General features: G+C 46.4%; 1 protein-coding gene across 1 annotated transcript; it reads left to right on the top strand.

The window, feature by feature from the left end:
- The first annotated feature begins 1,680 nt into the window (after window positions 1-1,680).
- On the top strand, window positions 1,681-9,960 carry QTRT1 (queuine tRNA-ribosyltransferase catalytic subunit 1). Its single transcript, XM_006068368.3, has 10 exons — window positions 1,681-1,982; window positions 2,228-2,296; window positions 2,392-2,530; window positions 6,605-6,683; window positions 6,796-6,911; window positions 8,771-8,909; window positions 9,155-9,230; window positions 9,352-9,461; window positions 9,547-9,634; window positions 9,738-9,960. Exons 1-10 carry the CDS (start codon window positions 1,740-1,742, stop codon window positions 9,888-9,890), a joined length of 1,212 nt encoding a protein of 403 aa, XP_006068430.1. The 5' UTR covers window positions 1,681-1,739; the 3' UTR covers window positions 9,891-9,960.
- Window positions 9,961-20,125: the final 10,165 nt, after the last annotated feature.

Here is a 20,125-nt window from a genome sequence, read left to right as displayed (position 1 = left end):
CTAGAGCCCGTGTTCCGCAACAAGAGAAGCCACCCCAATGAGCAGCCAGCACACCACAACTAGAGAGTAGCCTGAGCAGCAGTGAAGACTCAGTGCAGCCAAAAATAAATAAATAAATGAAATTATTTTTAAAAAAGATTGGGGGATTTCCCTGGTGGTACACTGGATAAGAACCTACCAATGTAGGGGAAACGGGCTCAATCCGAAGTCCAGGAAGATCCACATGCTGCGGAACAACTATGCCCATGTGCCACAATTACTGAAGCCCAAGCACCTAGAGCCCCATGCTCTGCAACAAGAAAAGCCACCAAATGAGAAGCCCGAGCACCACAATAAAGGGCAGCCCTTTCTTGTGGAAACTAGAGAAAGCCTGAGCATAGCAACGAAAACCCTGTGCAACCAAAAATAAAAATTAGAAAATAAATTATTAAAAAAGATTGGGAAAGTCAAGAGGAATGGGGCAGTGAGAATATAACCTGGACATGGGTATATCAGATGAATGTTACTGACAATGGCGATAGCAAATGCAAAGGCCCTAAGGTGGGCTTTATTGGTGGATGTTTTCCAGGCGTGGCCTCAGTGAGGACTCCACCACACTGAGAAACCCGTAGCATTAGCCCAAGGCTTGTAGATCAGCGTTTTGCTGAGGTGAGTCCAGTTTAGGCCAGTGGTCCTGAAAGGAAGGCTTCTAGGGCAAACGCGCCCTCTGCTGGCAAGAATAGATATCAGCTCCATTTCCAATCCCAAGATTAATAAAACATATGTAAGAGTTGGATACGACTGAGCCACAAACACGTATTGGACTTCCCTGGCTCAGCCGGTAAACAATCTGCTTGCAATGCAGGAGACCCAGGTTTGATTCCTGGGTTGGGCAGATTCACTGCAGAAGGGAATGGCTACCCACTCCAGTATTCTTGCCTGGAGAATTCCATGGACAGAGGAACCTGGTGGGCCACAGTCCACGGGGGATCGCAGAGTTGGACAGCACTGAACGACTAACACCTTCACTTTCACATTGCTGTTATTATTAGTGAAACACAACCAGTGCTTAATAAATTCGTGACCCATCCTCTTTCACCCCTGTGCAGCATGGAGGCTGGCACTAGTGGGGATGTATCTATAGATATAAGTTGAATGAATGGTCGAACAGTCTCCCCTTCTGTAAATCTGTCGTTCTTTCATTGCATAAACTGATGCTTATTGAGTATGTACTATGTGCTATGTCCTGTTCTAAGCCATTGGAGCAAGGCAATAATCAAGATAGACTAAACAGAGACTCTCCTGGTTGTCTAGTGGTTAGGACTCTGCCCAGGTTGGAGTCCTGGTTGGGGAACTAGGATCCCGCAAACTGTGAGGCGCGGCCAAAAAAAGACAAAAGACTACATAAAGCACGGTGTAAAAATCTATATACTTAGATCTTGTCATTCAACATTCAAGATATCCTTATGTTTAGGTAATAAATTCGTGCCATCTGATGGCGGATACAATCAGACCTTAGAGAGGCTCTGACTGCGAGGAAGTGGCAGGAATGGGCCTCCAAACCAAGAAAATTTTAACACTTTTGTCCGCTGCCTGTGGGAACAAACCGGGTACCCAGCGGAGAGGAGCGGGACGGCATCCGTTTCCATGGTTCATCTGACGCTGTCCCCAAGCTTCCGCCCTCATCGCGCGCCACGTGACCTCAGGCAACATGGCGCCGCCCAGGATGTTCCACAGCTCACGTGGTTAATGCAGGCAAGATGGCGGCAGCCGCCAGCCAGACTTCGCTGGAGTCGGCCCCGCGGATCATGCGATTGGTGGCCGAGTGTAGCCGCTCCAGGGCCCGAGCCGGGGAGCTGCGGCTGCCACACGGACCGGTGGCTACTCCAGTGTTCATGCCAGTGGGCACGCAGGCCACAATGAAGGGCATCACGGCCGAGCAACTGGACGCGCTGGGCTGCCGCATCTGCCTGGGCAACACCTACCATCTGGGTCTGAGGCCGGTGGGTGGGCTGCGCCCCAGCGGGGCGGCGGCGGCAGAGCGTGGAGGAGCCCAGGAGATTCCCTAGACCTGAGCACGCCTCCCAAAATCTATCGACAAACGCGTATCGAGGGTCCCGGGTGGCCCAGGCCTTGTGCTGGGCGTGAGGGACCGGCGAGGATGGAAGCTGGCCAACCCTGTCGCCCCCAACATTTGAACCCAGGGTTGCACTCACCCCTAACCTGACCCTTTCTTCCGCCAAACCAGGGCCCAGAGCTGATCCAGAAGGCCCAAGGTCTCCACGGCTTTATGAATTGGCCCCACAATCTGCTGACGGTAAGGTGGGGTCGAGGCCGGGGTTCGAGGGCATTCCTTAGGGGTAGATATTCCCCATCCAGTACCTGACAGCCCTGCGGTGGGATCTCCCTCAGGACAGCGGCGGCTTCCAGATGGTGTCCCTGGTGTCCCTGTCTGAAGTGACGGAGGAGGGCGTCCGTTTCCGCTCCCCTTATGACGGTGATGAGACCCTTCTGAGCCCAGAGAGGTCCGTGGAGATCCAGAATGCGCTAGGTGAGCGGATCCTGGGGAGTCGCTCCTTCCCCTGGTGGAGGTGAAATGGGCCTGCTCCTTTGGTGATGCTTGGCTCTGGGCGAGTCCCTCACCCTCAGTTTAATCATCCTAAATGGGGATAGTTTACAAAGATAATGATGTAATTTCGGTAAATCTCTTATCACAGTGCCTGACTTATAGTAGCATTTAGTGTTATCTTTATTGCGGTTGTTTCTCTTTGTTATCGTTGTTCACTTGCTCAGTCCTTTCCAACTCTGCGACCTCATGGACTGCAACACGCCAGGCTTCCCTCTCCTTCACTATCTCCCAGAGTTTGCTAAAAGTCAAGTCCATTGAGTTGATGCCATCCAACAATCTCATCCTCTGTCACCCCTTCTCCTCCTGCCCTCAATCTTTCCCAGCATAAGGGTTTTTTTCCAGTGAGTCAGCTCTTCCCATCAGGTGGCCAAAGTATTGGAGCTTCAGCTTCAGCATTGGTCCTTCCGGTGAATAATATTCAGGGTTCATTTCCTTTAGGATTGACTGATTTGATCTCCTTGCAGTCTGAGGGACTCTCAAGCGTCTTCTCCAGCACCACAGTTTGAAGTCATCAATTCTTTGGCGCTCAGCCTTCTTTTTGATCCGACTCTCACATCCATACATAACTACTGGAAAAACCATAGCTTTGACTATGCAGACCTTTGTCGGTTGTTTCTCTCAGATAGTAAATTAGCTGGGCAAAGATATGTTGAAATAATGGGGGTGACAAGGAGGCTTTAGACCCCTTCCATCTCCATCAATAACGTACATTTTTTGATGTAGACGATTAGCATTTCTTAATCTAAAGTGCTATGAAAACAGGTTCAAAACATTCTATCTTCCAAGCAGATTGATGCTTTTAGATCCCTCTATCCAGATATTCTGTGGTTTCTGCTTATAGCTATGGGCCTGGGCTCTGGTACCATACCACCTATGGAGCTTGCAGTCCAAAGAGGAGGCAAGGAATGATGAAAAGGTCTTAATTAGAAAGACGAGGGCCTTTCCATCTTTGTTTGGGCGTATGAGATCTTTTTTTTGTTTTTTCATTTGTGACATCTGTACTATTGAATTATGGCGGGTGAACTCTTAGTTGCAGCGTGTGGGATCTAGTTCCCTGATCGGGGTGGAACTCTGGCCCCCTGTAATAGGAGCATGGTGTCTTAGCCACTGGGCCACCAAGGGAAGTCCCTCTTTCTTCATTTATTAGCCAGATTACTTCCGTAAAGAGAGAAGTTTCTCACCTACTCCTGGGAGACCAAGTATGAATAATTTCGGTCATGTAGGAAGAGTAGGATTCATTCTTTTCCCTCTTAATAGTTTTCATGGGTTGATTACTTAGCACCCTCTATTAATGACAAACTAATGTTTAGTTTTTAAGGATTGCCCTGAACTCAGGGGTTTACATGTATTTGATACATCTCACTGCATTGCAGTTAAAACCCTTGTTGCTTCTCTCATCACCCCGTCTTTGGCTAGCATGGTACACTGTGCTTTTTTCCTATAATGACACATTGTGGCAATATTTCGTTGAGCTTTTCTGATCTATAAGTCCATAGTCTCTAATCTGAAGTTCTTGGGGCCAGATAGGTATCAGAATGCCTACATTTTAGAAAGATAATAGAGGGTACATACCATTCATTACACAGTACCTCAGTGAGGCCTGGGGCAGTACCCTGTGGTATTACACTTCATTTTTTTTTTTTCTAATTAAAAAATTGTAATAAAATGCACATAACATAAATTTACCATCTTAATCCTTAAGTGTCCAGTTCATTGGTGTTAAGTACATTCACCTTGTTGTATAACTATCCCCACCATCCATCTTCAGAACTTTTCATCTTCCCACAGTGAAACTCGTGTCCCCATGGAATACTCACTTTCCATTCTCCTTCCTCCAGCCCCTGGTACCTACCATTCCTCTCTATGAATTTGACTCCTCTAGGAACCTCGTATAAGTGGAAATATACAGTACTTGTCTTTCTGTGATTGGCTTATTTCACTTGGCATGATGTCCTCAAGGTTCACCCATGTTACATCGTGTGGCAGAATTTCCTTTTTAGGGCTCCGTAATAGTCCATGGGGTGTCTCTATCCCATTTTGTTCATCTATTCAGCTGTTGATGGACACTTGCGTTGCTTTCAGCTTTTAAATCTGGTGAATATTGGTATTGTGAACCTGGCTGTGTAAATATTTCTGAGACCCTGCTTTCAGTCCTTTTGGGTATATATCCAGGAGTGGAATTGCTGGATCATATGGTATATACGCTTTACATTTATTGCATTAACACTTACGAATCTTCTTGGTAAATTGGGTTGTTTAAAAGATGACAACTGAGTCAAGTTTTGTTACCACATGAGTATCCCATTAGCACAAGAAAAATCCTTTGATTTTTGAGAAGTTTCTGGATTTTGGAATTGTGGGAAAGAACCTTAACTCGACCCCTATGAAGGATGCTTAGACTCCCAACACACCATGAGGAATCACTTGGTACACACATCGTTTTATTCTTTTTTTTAAATAATTTTGTTTATTTATTTTATTTTTGGCTGTATTGGGTCTTCGTTGCTGTGAAGCCTTTTCTCTAGTTATTGGGAGCTGCTGCTGCTGCTAAGGCGCTTCAGTCGTGTCCAACTCTGTGTGACCCCATAGACGGCAGCCCACCAGGCTCCCCCATCCCTGGGATTCTCCAGGCAAGAACACTGGAGTGGGTTGCCATTTCCTTCTCCAATGCATGAAAGTGAAAAGTGAAAGTAAAGTCACTCAGTCGTGTCTGACTCTTAGTGACCCCATGGACTGCAGCCCACCAGGCCCCTCCATCCATGGGATTTTCCAGGCAGGAGTACTGGAGTGGGGTGCCATTGCCTTCTCCATTGGGAGCAGAGGGCACTATCTAACTGCAGTTCACCAGCTTCTCATTTCAGTGGCTTCTTTTGTTGCGGACAATGGCCTCCAGAATGCAGGCTTCAGTAGTTGCGGCTTTCTGGCTCTGAAAGCCAGAAACACAGGCTCAGTAGTTGTGTTGCATGGACTTAGATGCTCTCCAGCATGTAGTCTTCCCGGACCAGGGATCGAACTTGTGTCTCCTGCATTGGCAGGCGGATTCTTTACCACTGAGCCACCCTGGCAGCTTCTGGTTTTGTTCTTAAAGGATAAATTTGCAGAAGTGGGAATGTTTTTTTTTTCCGCCACACTGTGGGGCTTGTGAGATCTAAATTCCCCGACCAGGAATCAAACCTGGGGCCACGGCAGTGACAGCACTGAGTTCTAACCCCTGGACCACCAGGGAATTCCCCAGGTAGGATTTTATTCTATATGCAGGGCAGGGTTTTAGCTGGCAGGTGGCAAAATCAGATGTGGATTTTGTTTTTAAAATTTTATTTATTTGGCTGCATCGAGTCTTAGTTTTAGCAGGCACAATCTTTGTTGCATCACGTGGGACCTTTCATTATGGTTCACTAACTCTCTAGTTGTGGAGCACGGGCTTAGTTGCCCCAAGGCATGTGGGATCTTAGTTCCCTGACCAGGAATCAAACCCTCATTCCCTGCTTTGCAAGGCTGATTCTTAACCACTGGACCACCAGGGAAGTTCCCAGGTGTGCATTTGTTTTTTTTTAACATTTTTATTTATTTTATTTTTGGCTGCACTGGGTCTTCATCGCTGTGCAGGTTTTTCATCGCTGAGCAGGCTTTTCACTGTGATGGCCTCTCTTGTTGCGGAGCCCGGGCTCTAGGGTTCTTAGGCTCCAGGGCAAGGGCTCAGTAGTTGTGACGCACGGGCTTAGTTGCTCCGCGGCATGTGTGGTCTTCCCGGACCAGGGATTGAACCCATGTCTCCTGCATTGGCTTGACAGGCAGATTCTTCACCACTGAGCCATCAGGGAAGCACCCCCCTACCCACCCCCCACCCAGGATGTGGATTTTGAAATGCTTCCTTGGTTGCTGTAAACAGATTGGGGGGGTTACGTGGGAGTCAGCAAGACCTAGAGAGGGACTTGTGGGGTCCCGCTCATCCTCAGCATGGGGGCTTTCCCAGTGACTGTGGTCCTGTCTCTCCAGGCTCGGACATCATTATGCAGCTGGATGATGTGGTCAGCAGTACTGTGACAGGGCCCCGTGTGGAAGAGGCCATGTACAGGTGTGTGTGTGTGTGTGTGTGTGTGTGGAGGGGGAGGGCCTCCTGGTCCTGCAGCCTAGTCTCCCTGCCCCTCACCAGGTCCCTAGGGCTCATGACCAGAGTCCTCTTGCAGATCAATCCGCTGGTTGGATCGGTGCATAGCAGCCCATCGACAGCCGGACAAGCAGAACCTCTTTGCCATCATCCAAGGGGGGCTGGACGCGGATCTCCGAGCCACTTGCCTTGAAGGTAAAGCCATGTGCCAAAAGGACCAGGGCTTTTCTATCACAGAGAGCCCCACATGGGCCTGGCATGCTTAGAGAGTGTTGTTTTTATTTTTGTTTTAATTTTGATCGCACCCCGGGGCTTGTGGGATCTTAGTTCCCTGACCAGGTATCGAACCCTGGCCCTTGGCAGTGAGATCTTGGAGTCCTAACCACTGGACTGCCAGGGAATTCACGAGAGTGGTTGTTACTAGGCGAAAGAGCATTCTAGGTGGAAGGAATGGCTGAAGCAAAGGCCCTGGGCATCACGGAATAGACAGCGTTAGGAGAATAATAATACCTATCAATCTCCCAGGTGGTGCTAGTGGTAAAGAACTTGCCTGCCAATGCAGGAGACATAAGAGACAGATTCAATCCCTGGGTTGGGAGGATCCCCTGGAGGAGTCCATGGCAACCCACTCCAGTATTCTTTCCTGGAGAATCCCATGGACAGAGAAGCCTGGTGGGCTACAGTCCATATGATCGCACAGATTCAGACACGACTGAAGCGACTTAGCACACGGAACACATCAGTTTCCAGGTGTTCACCAGGCATTCTGCCAAATGCTCTTCATGGATTGTCCCATGGAGTTTTCATAAAGATCTGTAATGTGGGAACTTGCAGATTCCCAAGATTACAGAAGGGGAAACTGAGGCACAGAGCTGTGAAGTTCCCGTACTCTCAGTCACACAGCTTGGACATTTCAGAGCTGGGGTTTGTACCCAGACTTGGGACTCTGCAGCCTACAGCATTAATGCCTACATTGTGCTGCTCTATCCCTGGGGAGTAGGTCAGGAGCAAAGGGCTGGGCCCGAGGCATTGTGCTGACAGTGGAGGGCCTGGGACACCACACTGAGGTTTTGGGGAGCCGTGGAGGGCTGTCGAGTGGGAGGAAAAACCCCAGTGGGATGGGAAGGATAAGGTCCAGAGAGGAAGCTGGAGTAGTTGCCAGGGGGGCGGGGTGGGTGACAGGGCCTGAACCACGGCTGTGGCCAGGGAGACAAGGGGGGGCAGAGATGGGGGCTCAAAGGCAGTGAGGTGTCATAGGCAGGACCCTGCATTCTGGAGTCCACGGAACTGGCTCCAGCCCCTTGATCTGTTGCCTCATGGCTGTGCACCCTTGGGCTAGTGGCTTGACCTCTCTGAGCCTCACTTTCTTCCTCTATACAAATGGAAACCCATTCCCAATGGCAACGGGTCAAAGTGAGGAATAAAGGGGAAAATTTGTTCAAGGTGTCCCGCCTACACCTGGCATCACTATGTTTCTTGTGAAGACTGTGTGTTTTTTGTGTTTTTTTTTTTCTTAATTTAATTTTTTGGCCGCACCATGTGGTATGTGGGATCTTAGTTCCGCAACCAGCGATCAAACCTGTGCTCCCTGCATAGGAAGCACAGAGTCTTAACCACTGGACCTCCAGGGAAGTCCCAGTTTGCCCATCTCTCAGATCCAAAACTTGCAGGGATTTGCAATTCATTTGGTGGCAAGACCAGACCTCTTGACCCCAGTTGTTAGGATCTGTACACATTTTGCTGTCAAAACGTTACAGCATTCGATGACAGGCAGTTACTCCTCACGTAGGATGTGCACGGTTGTAAAATGTGGAAAATTCTGAAACATATCTGGCTTCATCTGGGGTTTTGGCTGAGGCAGCGTGGGCCCTGGGCCTCTCCTGAGGACTGAAGGGGAGGTGTCGCAGGCATTCTATAAACAGTAGCTGACATCACCAGCAGCCCCAGGGCACACAGACACACACACACCCACTCTCTCCTGGGGGTGAAGAGGAGGAGGCTGAGGCCTATTTCTTTCTGCCTGATCACCCCTGCCCTTGCCCCTCCACGCCCAGAGATGACCAAGCGAGATGTGCCAGGCTTCGCCATCGGGGGCCTGAGCGGGGGCGAGAGCAAGGGCGAGTTCTGGAGGATGGTGGCGCTGAGCACGTCGCGGCTGCCTAAGGACAAGCCCCGCTACCTGATGGGGGTCGGGTACGTGGAGGAGAAGGGAGATGCCGCCCACCCCCACCCCTGCCTGTGGGGAGTGGATTCCTGGGAACCCCTGTCCCGGGGTGTTGGGGACTGGGGAAAGACACAGCCCTGCCTGGGAGGGGACTGAGCCCTCTGCTGGGGGTGAGGGTGCCCATGTTGGGAGGAGGGGGGCCCTGGGCGTGTGATCAGGGCTTGAGGTTCTCTGCTACCCACCCCCACCATGTATGTCCCCCCCGCCCCTCCAGCTATGCCACCGATCTGGTGGTCTGCGTGGCTCTCGGATGCGATATGTTTGACTGTGTCTTCCCTACACGGACAGCGGTGAGCTGGGGCAGAGGAGGAACTGGGGAGGGATTCGGGGGCGGGGCTGAGGTGGGGGGAGGCTAGGCAGGGGAAAACCTGATTGACGCCCCCTCCCTCTCTCCCTCCTCCCCACCCCCAGCGCTTCGGCTCTGCGCTAGTGCCCACGGGGAACCTGCAACTGAAGAAGAAGCAGTATGAGAAGGACTTCCGCCCCATAGACCCAGAGTGTGACTGTCCCACCTGCCAGAAGTAGGAGGGGATGGAGCCTGGGGGCAGGGCGGGGGTGGGTAGGACCTGGCCCCACCAGCGCCCACCCTCCACCTCCTGTCCCCAGGCACAGCCGGGCCTTCCTGCACACCCTGCTCCATAGTGATAACACCGCAGCCCTGCACCACCTCACCATTCACAACATCGCCTATCAGGTGGGCCTGCAGCTGGGAGGAGCAAGGCCAGGGGGATGGGGGCGTCTCCTGGTGGCTGCTGGCTGCTGGCTGACCTGCCTCTGGCCTTTCTCCCACCCTGCAGCTGCGGCTGATGAGCGCTGTGCGAGCCAGCATTGTGGAGAAACGCTTTCCTGCCTTTGTGAGGGACTTCATGAACACCATGTATGGGGACCCCACCCTCTGTCCCACCTGGGCCACTGAAGCCCTGGCCTCTGTGGGGATCACGCTGGGTTGACCCTGCTTGCGGGGAGGGAGGGAAAAGGGGATGGAATATATTGAAGGACTTTTTTTTTTTTAAATTATAACAGAGTGTGTCTGTGTCTTCTTGGGGAAGTGGCCTGTCTAGGTCACCTTTCTGGTCTGAGTGTCACTGGGGCCCGTCAACTAAAAAGATGCACAAGGTGAGGGTTGCGAGTTAACCTTTCTTTGGGTCAAAATGAGGACTGCAGCCCACGAGACAGCCTCAGATAGCGCTGAGAGACTGCTCCGAAGAGGCAGTGTAGGGGGAGGTCAGTATATAAGACTTTGGTGAAGGAGGAGTTCAAGGCATTCAGGCACTGATTTTACGAAAGGTTTTCTGCAAGCAGTGAGGAGCTGATGTCACCTTGAAGGGATTTAGTGCTTTTCCAGATCTGAAGAGATGCAAGGATTGGGATCATGAAATCGGTTCTTGAAAATATCTGACTAGCCAAAGACCTGTTCCATGTTTCCCTGGAGCACAGAGTGCCTCGCCTCGTTCTCCGCCCTGAACTCCCTTCAGGACAGGTCAAAGGTCAGCAGCCGCACCAGTGCAGGATCCAGCCTCCACGGAGGCAGACGGCAAATGTCCTTGGCAAGCGACAGTTACAGCGCCCCATCATGGTAACAGATTCAACCAGACTCGGGGAGGCATTTCATGACCATTTTGTCCCATGCTACTAGGAATGCTCTCTGGAGAAGATTTTATTGATAAGCCACTCAGCATGCTATTACTGGACTAGGTCCTAGTAGTCAAAGATCTCTGTACACCTGTCTTCTGGTTATGGTCCAGGAAAATATTCCTTCTTACTGCATCTTCCCATAACTAGAGTTACACTCTTCTAATAGTTGAAGGTATACAGAAGTGTACGTTTCATCAACTGCTGCAAGTCATCTAGTCATTATTTTCACTGGAGGCTCAGTTACATATTTGGTAATTGTAAGAAACAACAATTTTGTAAAACCGGCAGATACAAGTAACAGACCTAGCAGCATTGGGCTTCCCTGGTGGCTCAGTCGGTAAAGAATTGCCTGCAATGTGGGAGACCTGGGTTTGATCCCTGTGGTGGGAAGATCCCCTTCTGGAGGGCATAGCAACCCACTCCAGTATTTTTGCCTGAAAAATCCCACGGACAGAAGAGCCTGAAGGTCTATAGTCCATGGGGTTGCAGAGTCAGACACAACTTAGGACCTAAGCATACAGTATATTCTTAGGTCATTTTACTTAGTCTGTTCTGTACCCATCTTTATTATTTCTAGGTAAATGACATATTTGCACCATCGTTAAGATTCTCAGCTTAATTTCCTAGTGTTTGCTAGGCTGATTAGCCTAAATTTAAGGATATAATTGTTCCTAAGATAAAGGGGGGCCTTAATACTTAAATGACCCCAGCCTACTGTTAATGATATAGATCCATCCCATTATGGACTTTTCCTGTAATAGATGAGGTGTTACAGTTTTTGATTGAGACTCAGGTTTTCATTCTCATACAGTTTGAGTGTCCCTAAAAGAAAATTTAAATCTATGGCCGGGGTCAGAGCAAGTATCATTAATTGGCCAGGTGAGAGGATCCCATCTAGTAGTAATATCATGAGTAGAAAGAACAGGACTGAACTCTCCTAAAATAAATTTCCTAAGGTCTGTCTATTCAGAGGCTTGGAGGGGAGAAATCCACCAAGGTAATCCAGAAACACTAGACATAGGTAATTGGCCACAAACCCAACAATTCGATTGATTTTTAAAACTAGCACAGGATCCTGTCCATGAGAGAAAACATTTGATTTATATGCAAAAGTCCAAGAAGTCAAGAAAACACTATAAATGATCATACAAATCAGGTCTAGCATCTTGGCAAGCTGTCTGCTTCTGATGTTGTCTTCTCATCCTGGTGGAGTGGACCAAAGGACCTTTTTATCCTCTGATAAAAGGTCCTTCCACCCAGGTTGGAGACAGTCCCTTAAATGATGTCTTTTTCCAGTCTTGGTTGCAGGTCATGAGGCATCTGATCTTCTTCAGAAACAAACTTAGAGTGTCCTTTAATAATTCAATTATTTTACATTAATATAGCATAAGAGCAAAGAACTATCCAGGTATGAGTCTTAGTAGATACAGACCTCCAGTAACAAAACTAGGATTTAACATTCATTGAACCATCTTTTTCTCCCTAAAATACCCTCATTTTTACCAAATATAACCAAATTAAGACTAGTTTGTGAAACAAGTCTGATTTCAATAAATTTTGCCTGATGATTTATATAAACATAATTAATGATAGACTTTTTTGTTTTTTCCTTGCTGAAACTTATCAAATGAGTCTTGGACTGAACTTTAAAAAAAACCTCTCAGGGCTAGGAAAGTCATGCCAAAGGCTTATCACAGATTTCACCTAACAGGTTTAAGAGATTTCCTCCCTTCTCAAAGTCTCCAAAATTCCTTGAGATTCCTATACCTGTTAGTGATGTAGCCATTCTAACTTACCTGATAAAGCTAACTGGAAACCTAAGAGTTTCCAATCTCTGGAGGGGTCAGATAGAAAGGTAAATGTTTCAATTTTGCTTACAAAAGTATAATTTTACCAAGTTACTATAAGTCATAATTAGTTTGAGGGGGAGATTTTCCTTACACCTGGAAAACACAGATTCAAACCAGTAATTTTTCAGATGGAAACCATAAAAGTTACAAGCATATTCATGAGTTTATTCAGTCCTTTTGTTAATCTTTGTGAAGCCATCAGGTTTCCCATTCAGTTCAGTTCAGTTCAGTCGCTCAGTCGTGTCTGACTCTTTGCAACCCCATGAATTGCAGCACGCCAGGCCTCCCTGTCCATCACCAACTCCCGGAGTTCACTCAGACTCACGTCCATCGAGTCGGTGATGCCATCCAGCCATTAGAATCCTTTAATTTCTTACCCAGTTCAGCATTATGGTTTGAAAGTCAGAAACTTGTATTTATCCAAAAGTCCTTTCTGTAAATCTTAAAAGAGGATGCATTTTTGCAAAAAAAAGTCAGAATAAAACCGTAACTGTCTATAATGGTTAAAGACTTAATAAGGCATGTGTAAAATCTAATTACAATGCAGTTTACAAAGAAACTTGGTTATGGCTGTGACAACACTGGAAGATAGTAACTAGAATTATGACTGATAACATTTTACCAGGACGTATCAGAATTTTACACACTCCATATAATTTGTAGGTTATCTTAATATAGATAATGTAGCATTTACCATACTGTATAACCTGAGGAGAATATCTCCCTTTGGAATGTTTCAGGGGGCCCTCTGAAACACGCCAAAGTTTGCTAGAAATCAAAATAATTTTAATTAAAATTCGATATTTGGGAAGCTAGTCAAAAAGTTTTAAAACACTTGGTTAAATGTCACCATGAGACAATACTTATTCCTTAACCAAGGTAACCAGAGATCTCGAAAGCAAATAGAAATCACTTGAAGGCAAAGAAATTAATAAAATCTGTTACCAAAAATGTCATTCCAAGAAAACTTTTCTCTAAACAGAAAGAAAAAGTTAAATCCAAGTCTTTAGCATACTCCCAACAAGAGTCATTTACCCAACTAAATTCAATCCAGTCTTAGGAAATCCTGATCATTCATAATTCTTTTCAGTATTTTTTTTATTCCTCACACCTTCTTTTACTGAAAACAAATATCTTAGTTTCCTTAAAGTTTTTTTCCACATTGAGTTACTTTTCTTGTGGACAAATTTGTAACAGGTAGAATAAGCTATTATTTGACCTCCAGTAAACCTAGGCAAAATGATAGGATACTGAAAGGGGAACTCCCGGGTCAGTAGGTGCCCAATATGCTACTGGAGATCAGTGGAGAAATAACTCCAGAAAGAATGAAGGGATGGAGCCAAAGCAAAAACAATACCCAGTTGTAGATGTGACTGGTGATAGAAGCAATGTCCAATACTGAAAAGAGCAATATTGCATAGGAACCTGGAATGTCAGGTCCATGAATCAAGGCAAATTGGAAGTGGTCAACCAGGAGATGGCAAGAGTGAACGTCAACATTCTAGGAATCAGCGAACTAAAATGGACCGGAATGGGTGAATTCAATGGCACCCCACTCCAGTACTCTTGCCTGGAAAATCCCATGGACGGAGGAGCCTGGAAGGCTGCAGTCCATGGGGTCGCTAAGAGTCGGACACGACTGAGCGACTTCACTTTCACTTTTCACATTTATGCATTGGAGAAGGAAATGGCAACCCACTCCAGTGTTCTTGCCTGGAGAATCCCAGGGACGGAGGAGCCTGGTGGGCTGCCGTCTATGGGGTCTCACAGAGTCGGACACGACTGAAGTGACTTCCCTTCCCTTCCCTTCCCTTACCATTATATCTACTACTGCAGGCAGGAATCCCTTAGAAGAAATGGAGTAGCCATCATGGTCAACAAAAGAATCCAAAATGCAGTACTTGGATGCAATCTCAAAAACGACAGAATGATCTCTGTTCGTTTCCAAGGCAAACCATTCAATATCATGGTAATCCAAGTCTATGCCCCAACCAGTAACACTGAAGAAGCTGAAGTTGAATGGTTCTATGAAGACCTGCAAGACCTTTTAGAACTAACACCCAAAAAAGATGTCCTTTTCATTATAGGGGACTGGAATGCAAAAGTAGGAAGTCAAGAAACACCTGGAGTAACAGGCAAGTTTGGCCTTGGAGTACGGAATGAAGCAGGGCAAAGGCTAATAGAGTTTTGCCAAGAGAACACACTGGTCATAACAAACACTCTCTTCCAACAACACAAGAGAAGACTCTACACATGGACATCACCAGATGGTCGACACCAAAATCAGATTGATTATATTCTTTGCAGCCAAAGATGGAGAAGCTCTATACAGTCAGCAAAAACAAGACTGGGAGCTGACTGTGGCTCAGATCATGAACTCCTTATTGCCAAATTCAGACTTAAATTGAAGAAAGTAGGGAAAACCACTAGACCATTCAGGTATGACCTAAATCAAATCCCTTATGATTATACAGTGGAAATGAGAAATTGATTTAAGGGACTAGATCTGATAGACAGTGCCTGATGAACTATGGATGGAGGTTCGTGACATTGTACAGGAGACAGGGATCAAGACCATCCCCATGGAAAAGAAATGCAAAAAAACAAAATGGCTGTCTGAGGAGGCCTCACAAATAGCTGTGAAAAGAAGAGAAGTGAAAAGCAAAGGAGAAAAGGAAAGATATAAGCATGTGAATGCAGAGTTCCAAAGAATAGCAAGGAGAGATAAGAAAGCCTTCCTCAGTGATCAATGCAAAGAAATAGAGGAAAACAACAGAATGGGAAAGACTAGAGATCTCTTCAAGAAAATTAGAGATACCAAGGGAACATTTCATGCAAAGATGGGCTCGATAAAGGACAGAAATGGTATGGACCTAACAGAAGCAGAAGATATTAAGAAGAACTGTACAGAAAAGATCTTCATGACCCAGATAATCACGATGGTGTGATCACTCACCTAGAGCCAGACATCCTGGAATGTGAAGTCAAATGGGCCTTAGAAAGCATCACTATGAATAAAGCTAGTGGAGGTAATGGAATTCCAGTTGAGCTATTTCAAATCCTGAAAGATGATGCTGTGAAAGTGCTGCACTCAATATGCCAGCAAATTTGGAAAACTCAGCAGTGGCCATGGGACTGGAAAAGGTCAGTTTTCATTCCAATCCCAAAGAAAGGCAATGCCAAAGAGTGCTCAAACTACTGCACAATTGCACTCATCTCACACGCTAGTAAAGTAAGGCTCAAAGTTCTCCAAACCAGGCTTCAGCAGTATGTGAACCGTGTGAACTTCCAGATGTTCAAGCTGGTTTTAGAAAAGGTAGAGGAACCAGAGATCAAATTGCCAAATCTGCTGGATCATCGAAAAAGCAAGAGAGTTCCAGAAAAATGTATATTTCTGCTTTATTGACTATGCCAAAGCCTTTGACTGTGTGGATCACAATAAACTGTGGAAAATTCTGAAAGAGATGGGAATACCAGACCACCTGACCTGCCTGTTGAGAAACCTGTATGCAGGTCAGGAAGCAACAGTTAGAACTGGACATGGAACAACAGACTGGTTCCAAATAGGAAAAGGAGTACATCAAGGCTGTATATTGTCACCCTGCTTATTTAACTTCTATGCAGAGTACATAATGAGAAAGGCTGGGCTGGAAGAAGCACAAGCTGGAATCAAGATTGCTGGGAGAAATATCAATAACCTCAGATATGCTGATGACACCACCCTTATGGCAAAAAGTGAAGAACTAAAGAGCCTCTTGATGAAAGTGAAAGAGGAGAGTGAAAAAGTTGTCTTAAAGCTCAACATTCAGAAAACAAAGATCATGGCATCTGGTCCCATCACTTCATGGGAAATAGATGGGGAAACAGTGGAAACAGTGTCAGACTTTATTTTTTTGGGCTCCAAAATCACTGCAGATGGTGATTACAGCCATGAAATTAAAAGACGCTTACTCCTTGGAAGGAAAGTTATGAACAACCTAGATAGTATATTGAAAAGCAGAGGCATTACTTTGCCAACAAAGGTCCATCTAGTCAAGGCTATGGTTTTTCCAGTGTTCGTGTATGGATGTGAGAGTTGGACTGTGAAGAAACCTGAGTGCCGAAGAATTGATGCATTTGAACTGTGGTGTTGGAGAAGACTCTTGAGAGTCCCTTGGACTGCAAGGAGATCCAACCAGTCCATCCTAAAGGAGATCAGTCCTGGGTGTTCATTGGAAGCACTGATGCTGAAGCTGAACCTCCAGTACTTTGGCCACCTCATGCGAAGACTTGACTCATTGGAAAAGACTCTGATGCTGGGAGGGATTGGGGGCAGGAGGAGAAGGGGACGACAGAGGATGAGATAGCTGGATGGCATCACCGACTCAATGGACATGAATTTGGGTAAACTCCGGGAGTTGGTGATGGACAGGGAGGCTTGGCATGCTGTGATTCATGGGGTCACAAAGAGTCGGACACGACAGAGTGACTGAACTGAACTGAAACCTAGGTACAACGGGAATATTATACTTAACACTGATAACTCTAGACATGTCTACATTAATCAAAGCAACAAACTTAAGCTATCTTCAGTAGCAAGTATCAACTCAGTACTGGATTATTTCCCAGATCATGGCTCCTAAAATTTATCTTTTTCAATTTTCTATAGATTTAATTTGTTAAGTACTTACTTTCAAGTCAGTTAAAATAGTTCATTTACAAGTGAACTTTTACATAAAGACTGAACCGAAAATCTAAGCCTTTTCTGCTTGAGTTCAAAAGACTTTTCCCCTGCTGCCCACTTTTTACTGTCCCTGGGGGCCTGGGCAAAATGGGAGAGAAATACCATTGCTTTTATTTATTTACTTTGGCTCTGCTGGATCTTCACTGCTGTGTGAGGGCTTTCTCTAGTTGCAGCAAGTAGGGGCTACTCTTCGTTGCAGTGCACTGGCTTCTTTGTTGGCTTCTCTTACTGTGGAGCAGAGGGCTTTTCATTCTAATCCCAAAGAAAGGCAATGCCAAAGAATGTTCAAACTACTGTACAATTGCACTCACTTCACGTGCTAGCAAGGTAATGTTCAAAATCCTTCAAGCTTGTCTTCAGAAGTATATGATCTGGGAACTTTCAGTTGTATAAGCTGGATTTAGAAAAGGCAGAGGAACCAGAGATCAAATTGCAAACATCCATTCGATCATAGAAAAAGCAAGGGAATTCCAGAACCTACTTTTGCTTCATTGACTATGCTAAAGCCTTTGACTGTGTGTAGCACAACAAACTGGAAAACTCTTAAAGAGATGGGAATACCAGACCACCTTACCTGTCTCCTGAGAAACCTGTTTGCAGGTCAAGAAGCCACAGTTAGAACCAGACATGGAACAATGGGCTGGTTCAAAATTGGGAAAGGAGTACATCAAGGATGTATATTGTCACCATGCTTATTTAACTTATGTGCAGCGTACATCATGAGAAATGCTGGCCTGGATGAAGCACAAGCTGGAATCCAGATTGCCAGGAGAAATAGCAACAACCTCAGATATATAAATGATACCACTCTAATGGCAGAAAGTGACGAGGAACTAAAGAGCCTCTTGATGAGGTTAAAAGAGGAGAGTGAAAAAGCTGGCTTAAAACCCAACTTGCAAAATCTAAGATCATGGCATCCAGTCCCATCACTTGATGGCAAATCAGTCAGTTCAGTCCGTTAGTCGTGTCCAACTCTTTGGGACTCCATGGACTGCAGCACAACAGGCTTCCCTGTCCATCACCAATTCCCAGAGCTTGTTCAAACTCATGTCCATCAAGTCGCTGATGCCGTCCAACCATCTCATCATCTGTCATTCCCTTCTCTTCCTGCCTTCAATCTTTCCCAGCATCAGGGTCTTTTCCAATGAGTCAGGTCTTTGTATCAGGTGGCCTGATAAGAGTAGTGGAAAAATAGATGGGGAAAAAGCAGAAATAGTGACAGATTTTATTTTCTTGGGCTCCAAGATGACTACACATGGTGACTGCAGCCATGAAATTGAAAGACAGTTACTCCCTGGAAGAAAAGCTATGGGAAACGTAGACAGTGTATTAAAAAGCAGAGACATCACTTAGCCACAAAGGTCTGTCTAGACAAAGTTATGTTTTTTCTAGTAATCATGTATGGATGTGAGAGTTGGACCATACAGAAAGCTGAGTGCTGAAGAATTGATGCTTTTGAATTGTGGTTCAGGAGAAGACTCTTGAGAATCCCTTGGACTGCAAGGAGATCAAACCAGTCAATCCTAAAGGAAATCAGTCCTGAATATTCATTGGAAGGACTGATGCTGAACTGAAACTTCAATAATTTGGCCATCTGATACGAAGAGCCAACTCACTGGAAAAGACCCTGATGCTTAGAAAGATTGAGGGCAGGAGGACAATGGGGTGACAGAGGGTGTGAAGTGGTTGGATGGCATCACCGACTCAATGGACATGGGTTTGGGAAACTCCGGGAGATGGTGAAGGACAGGGAAGCCCGGTGTGCTGCAGTCCATGAGGTCGCAAAGGATCAGACATAACTTAGCGACTGAACAATAACAACCTAAAGACCTGTTCCACCAGTTTCCCTGGTGCACGAAGGGCCTCATTCTGCACCCTGGTTGTTGGTTGTTGACAGGTTGAAGGTCAACAGCTGCAGCAGCAAAGATTCAGTCTCTGCAGAGGCAGATGATCAGTGCCCTTGGCAAAGACCAGTTTGTAGTTGACAGGCACATGGTCCCCACTCCCACCCCCACTGACAATAATAAGTAACCATAGCAGCACTGGTGTCTGGGAACCCAGCTTGTAGGTAATGCCTAGAGTGGGAGTTGCATCCCTTTCCTGTGACTCAGACCCCCAAGCCATCCTGGGGGGTAGGTGGTGTGAGGACTCTTGTCCTCCCCTTTTTATAGATGAGGAAACAAGTCCAGAGAGGGGGAAATCGCTTGCCCAAGGTCACCATTAAGGAAGTAGCAGCTTGGCTTGAGAGGTCTGGCTCTTAGCCTTGACTCTTCAGACTTGTGGCTTAATTTCATTGTCAGTAAACACAGTGACGATAATACATGTGATCCAGAAGGTGCTTACAGGGCTTCCCAGGTGGCTCAGTGGTAAATAATCTGCCTGCCAATGCAGGAGACAGGGATTTGATCCCTGGGTCAGGAAGATCCCTGAGGAAGATCTCCAGGAGAGGGAAATGAAAACCCACTACAGTATTCTTGCCTGGAGAATGCCATGGACAGAGGAGCCTAGCAGGCTACAGTCCATGGGATTGCAAGAGTCAGACACGACTTAGCGACTAAACCACCACCACAGTATTCTTGCCTGGGAAATCCCATGGACAGAGGAGGCTGGCAGGTTACAGTCCATGGGATTGCAAGAGAGTTGGACACGACTTAGCTGACTAAACAACAACAATGCCTGGCACTATTCTAAACAGTTGTCAAATGTATTTAACTTTTGCAACCTTATGGTTTCCCATTTTACAGATAAGGAAACTGAGAAATGAAGTCACTTGGTCATTATCACCTGTCAAAGAAACAGGTCCAGGATCTAATCCAGATATGGCCAGTTATAGAGCTGGTGCTCTGAGCTGGGGTGTTTTTAAATTGATAAGTAACACCTGTAGAAGGATGTACAGTCAAATATCATAAAAATGCAACACTTTTTCTCAGTTTTGTGTATCCATAAATTTTCCATGTGTACATTTTTTTTTAATGAA

The sequence above is a fragment of the Bubalus bubalis genome, chromosome 9 (assembly GCF_019923935.1).
Source record: "Bubalus bubalis isolate 160015118507 breed Murrah chromosome 9, NDDB_SH_1, whole genome shotgun sequence".
Lineage (NCBI taxonomy): Eukaryota > Metazoa > Chordata > Mammalia > Artiodactyla > Bovidae > Bubalus > Bubalus bubalis.
This window is presented reverse-complemented; position numbering and strand designations above follow the sequence as displayed.

Bases quoted from the DNA above. Each gene is read 5' to 3' on its own strand.
- QTRT1 (XM_006068368.3), top strand. From the start codon at position 1,740: ATGGCGGCAGCCGCCAGCCAGACTTCGCTGGAGTCGGCCCCGCGGATC. The intron at 1,983-2,227 runs GTGGGTGGGCTG...CCGCCAAACCAG, and splicing joins ACCATCTGGGTCTGAGGCCG to GGCCCAGAGCTGATCCAGAA. The intron at 9,635-9,737 runs GTGGGCCTGCAG...CCCACCCTGCAG, and splicing joins TTCACAACATCGCCTATCAG to CTGCGGCTGATGAGCGCTGT.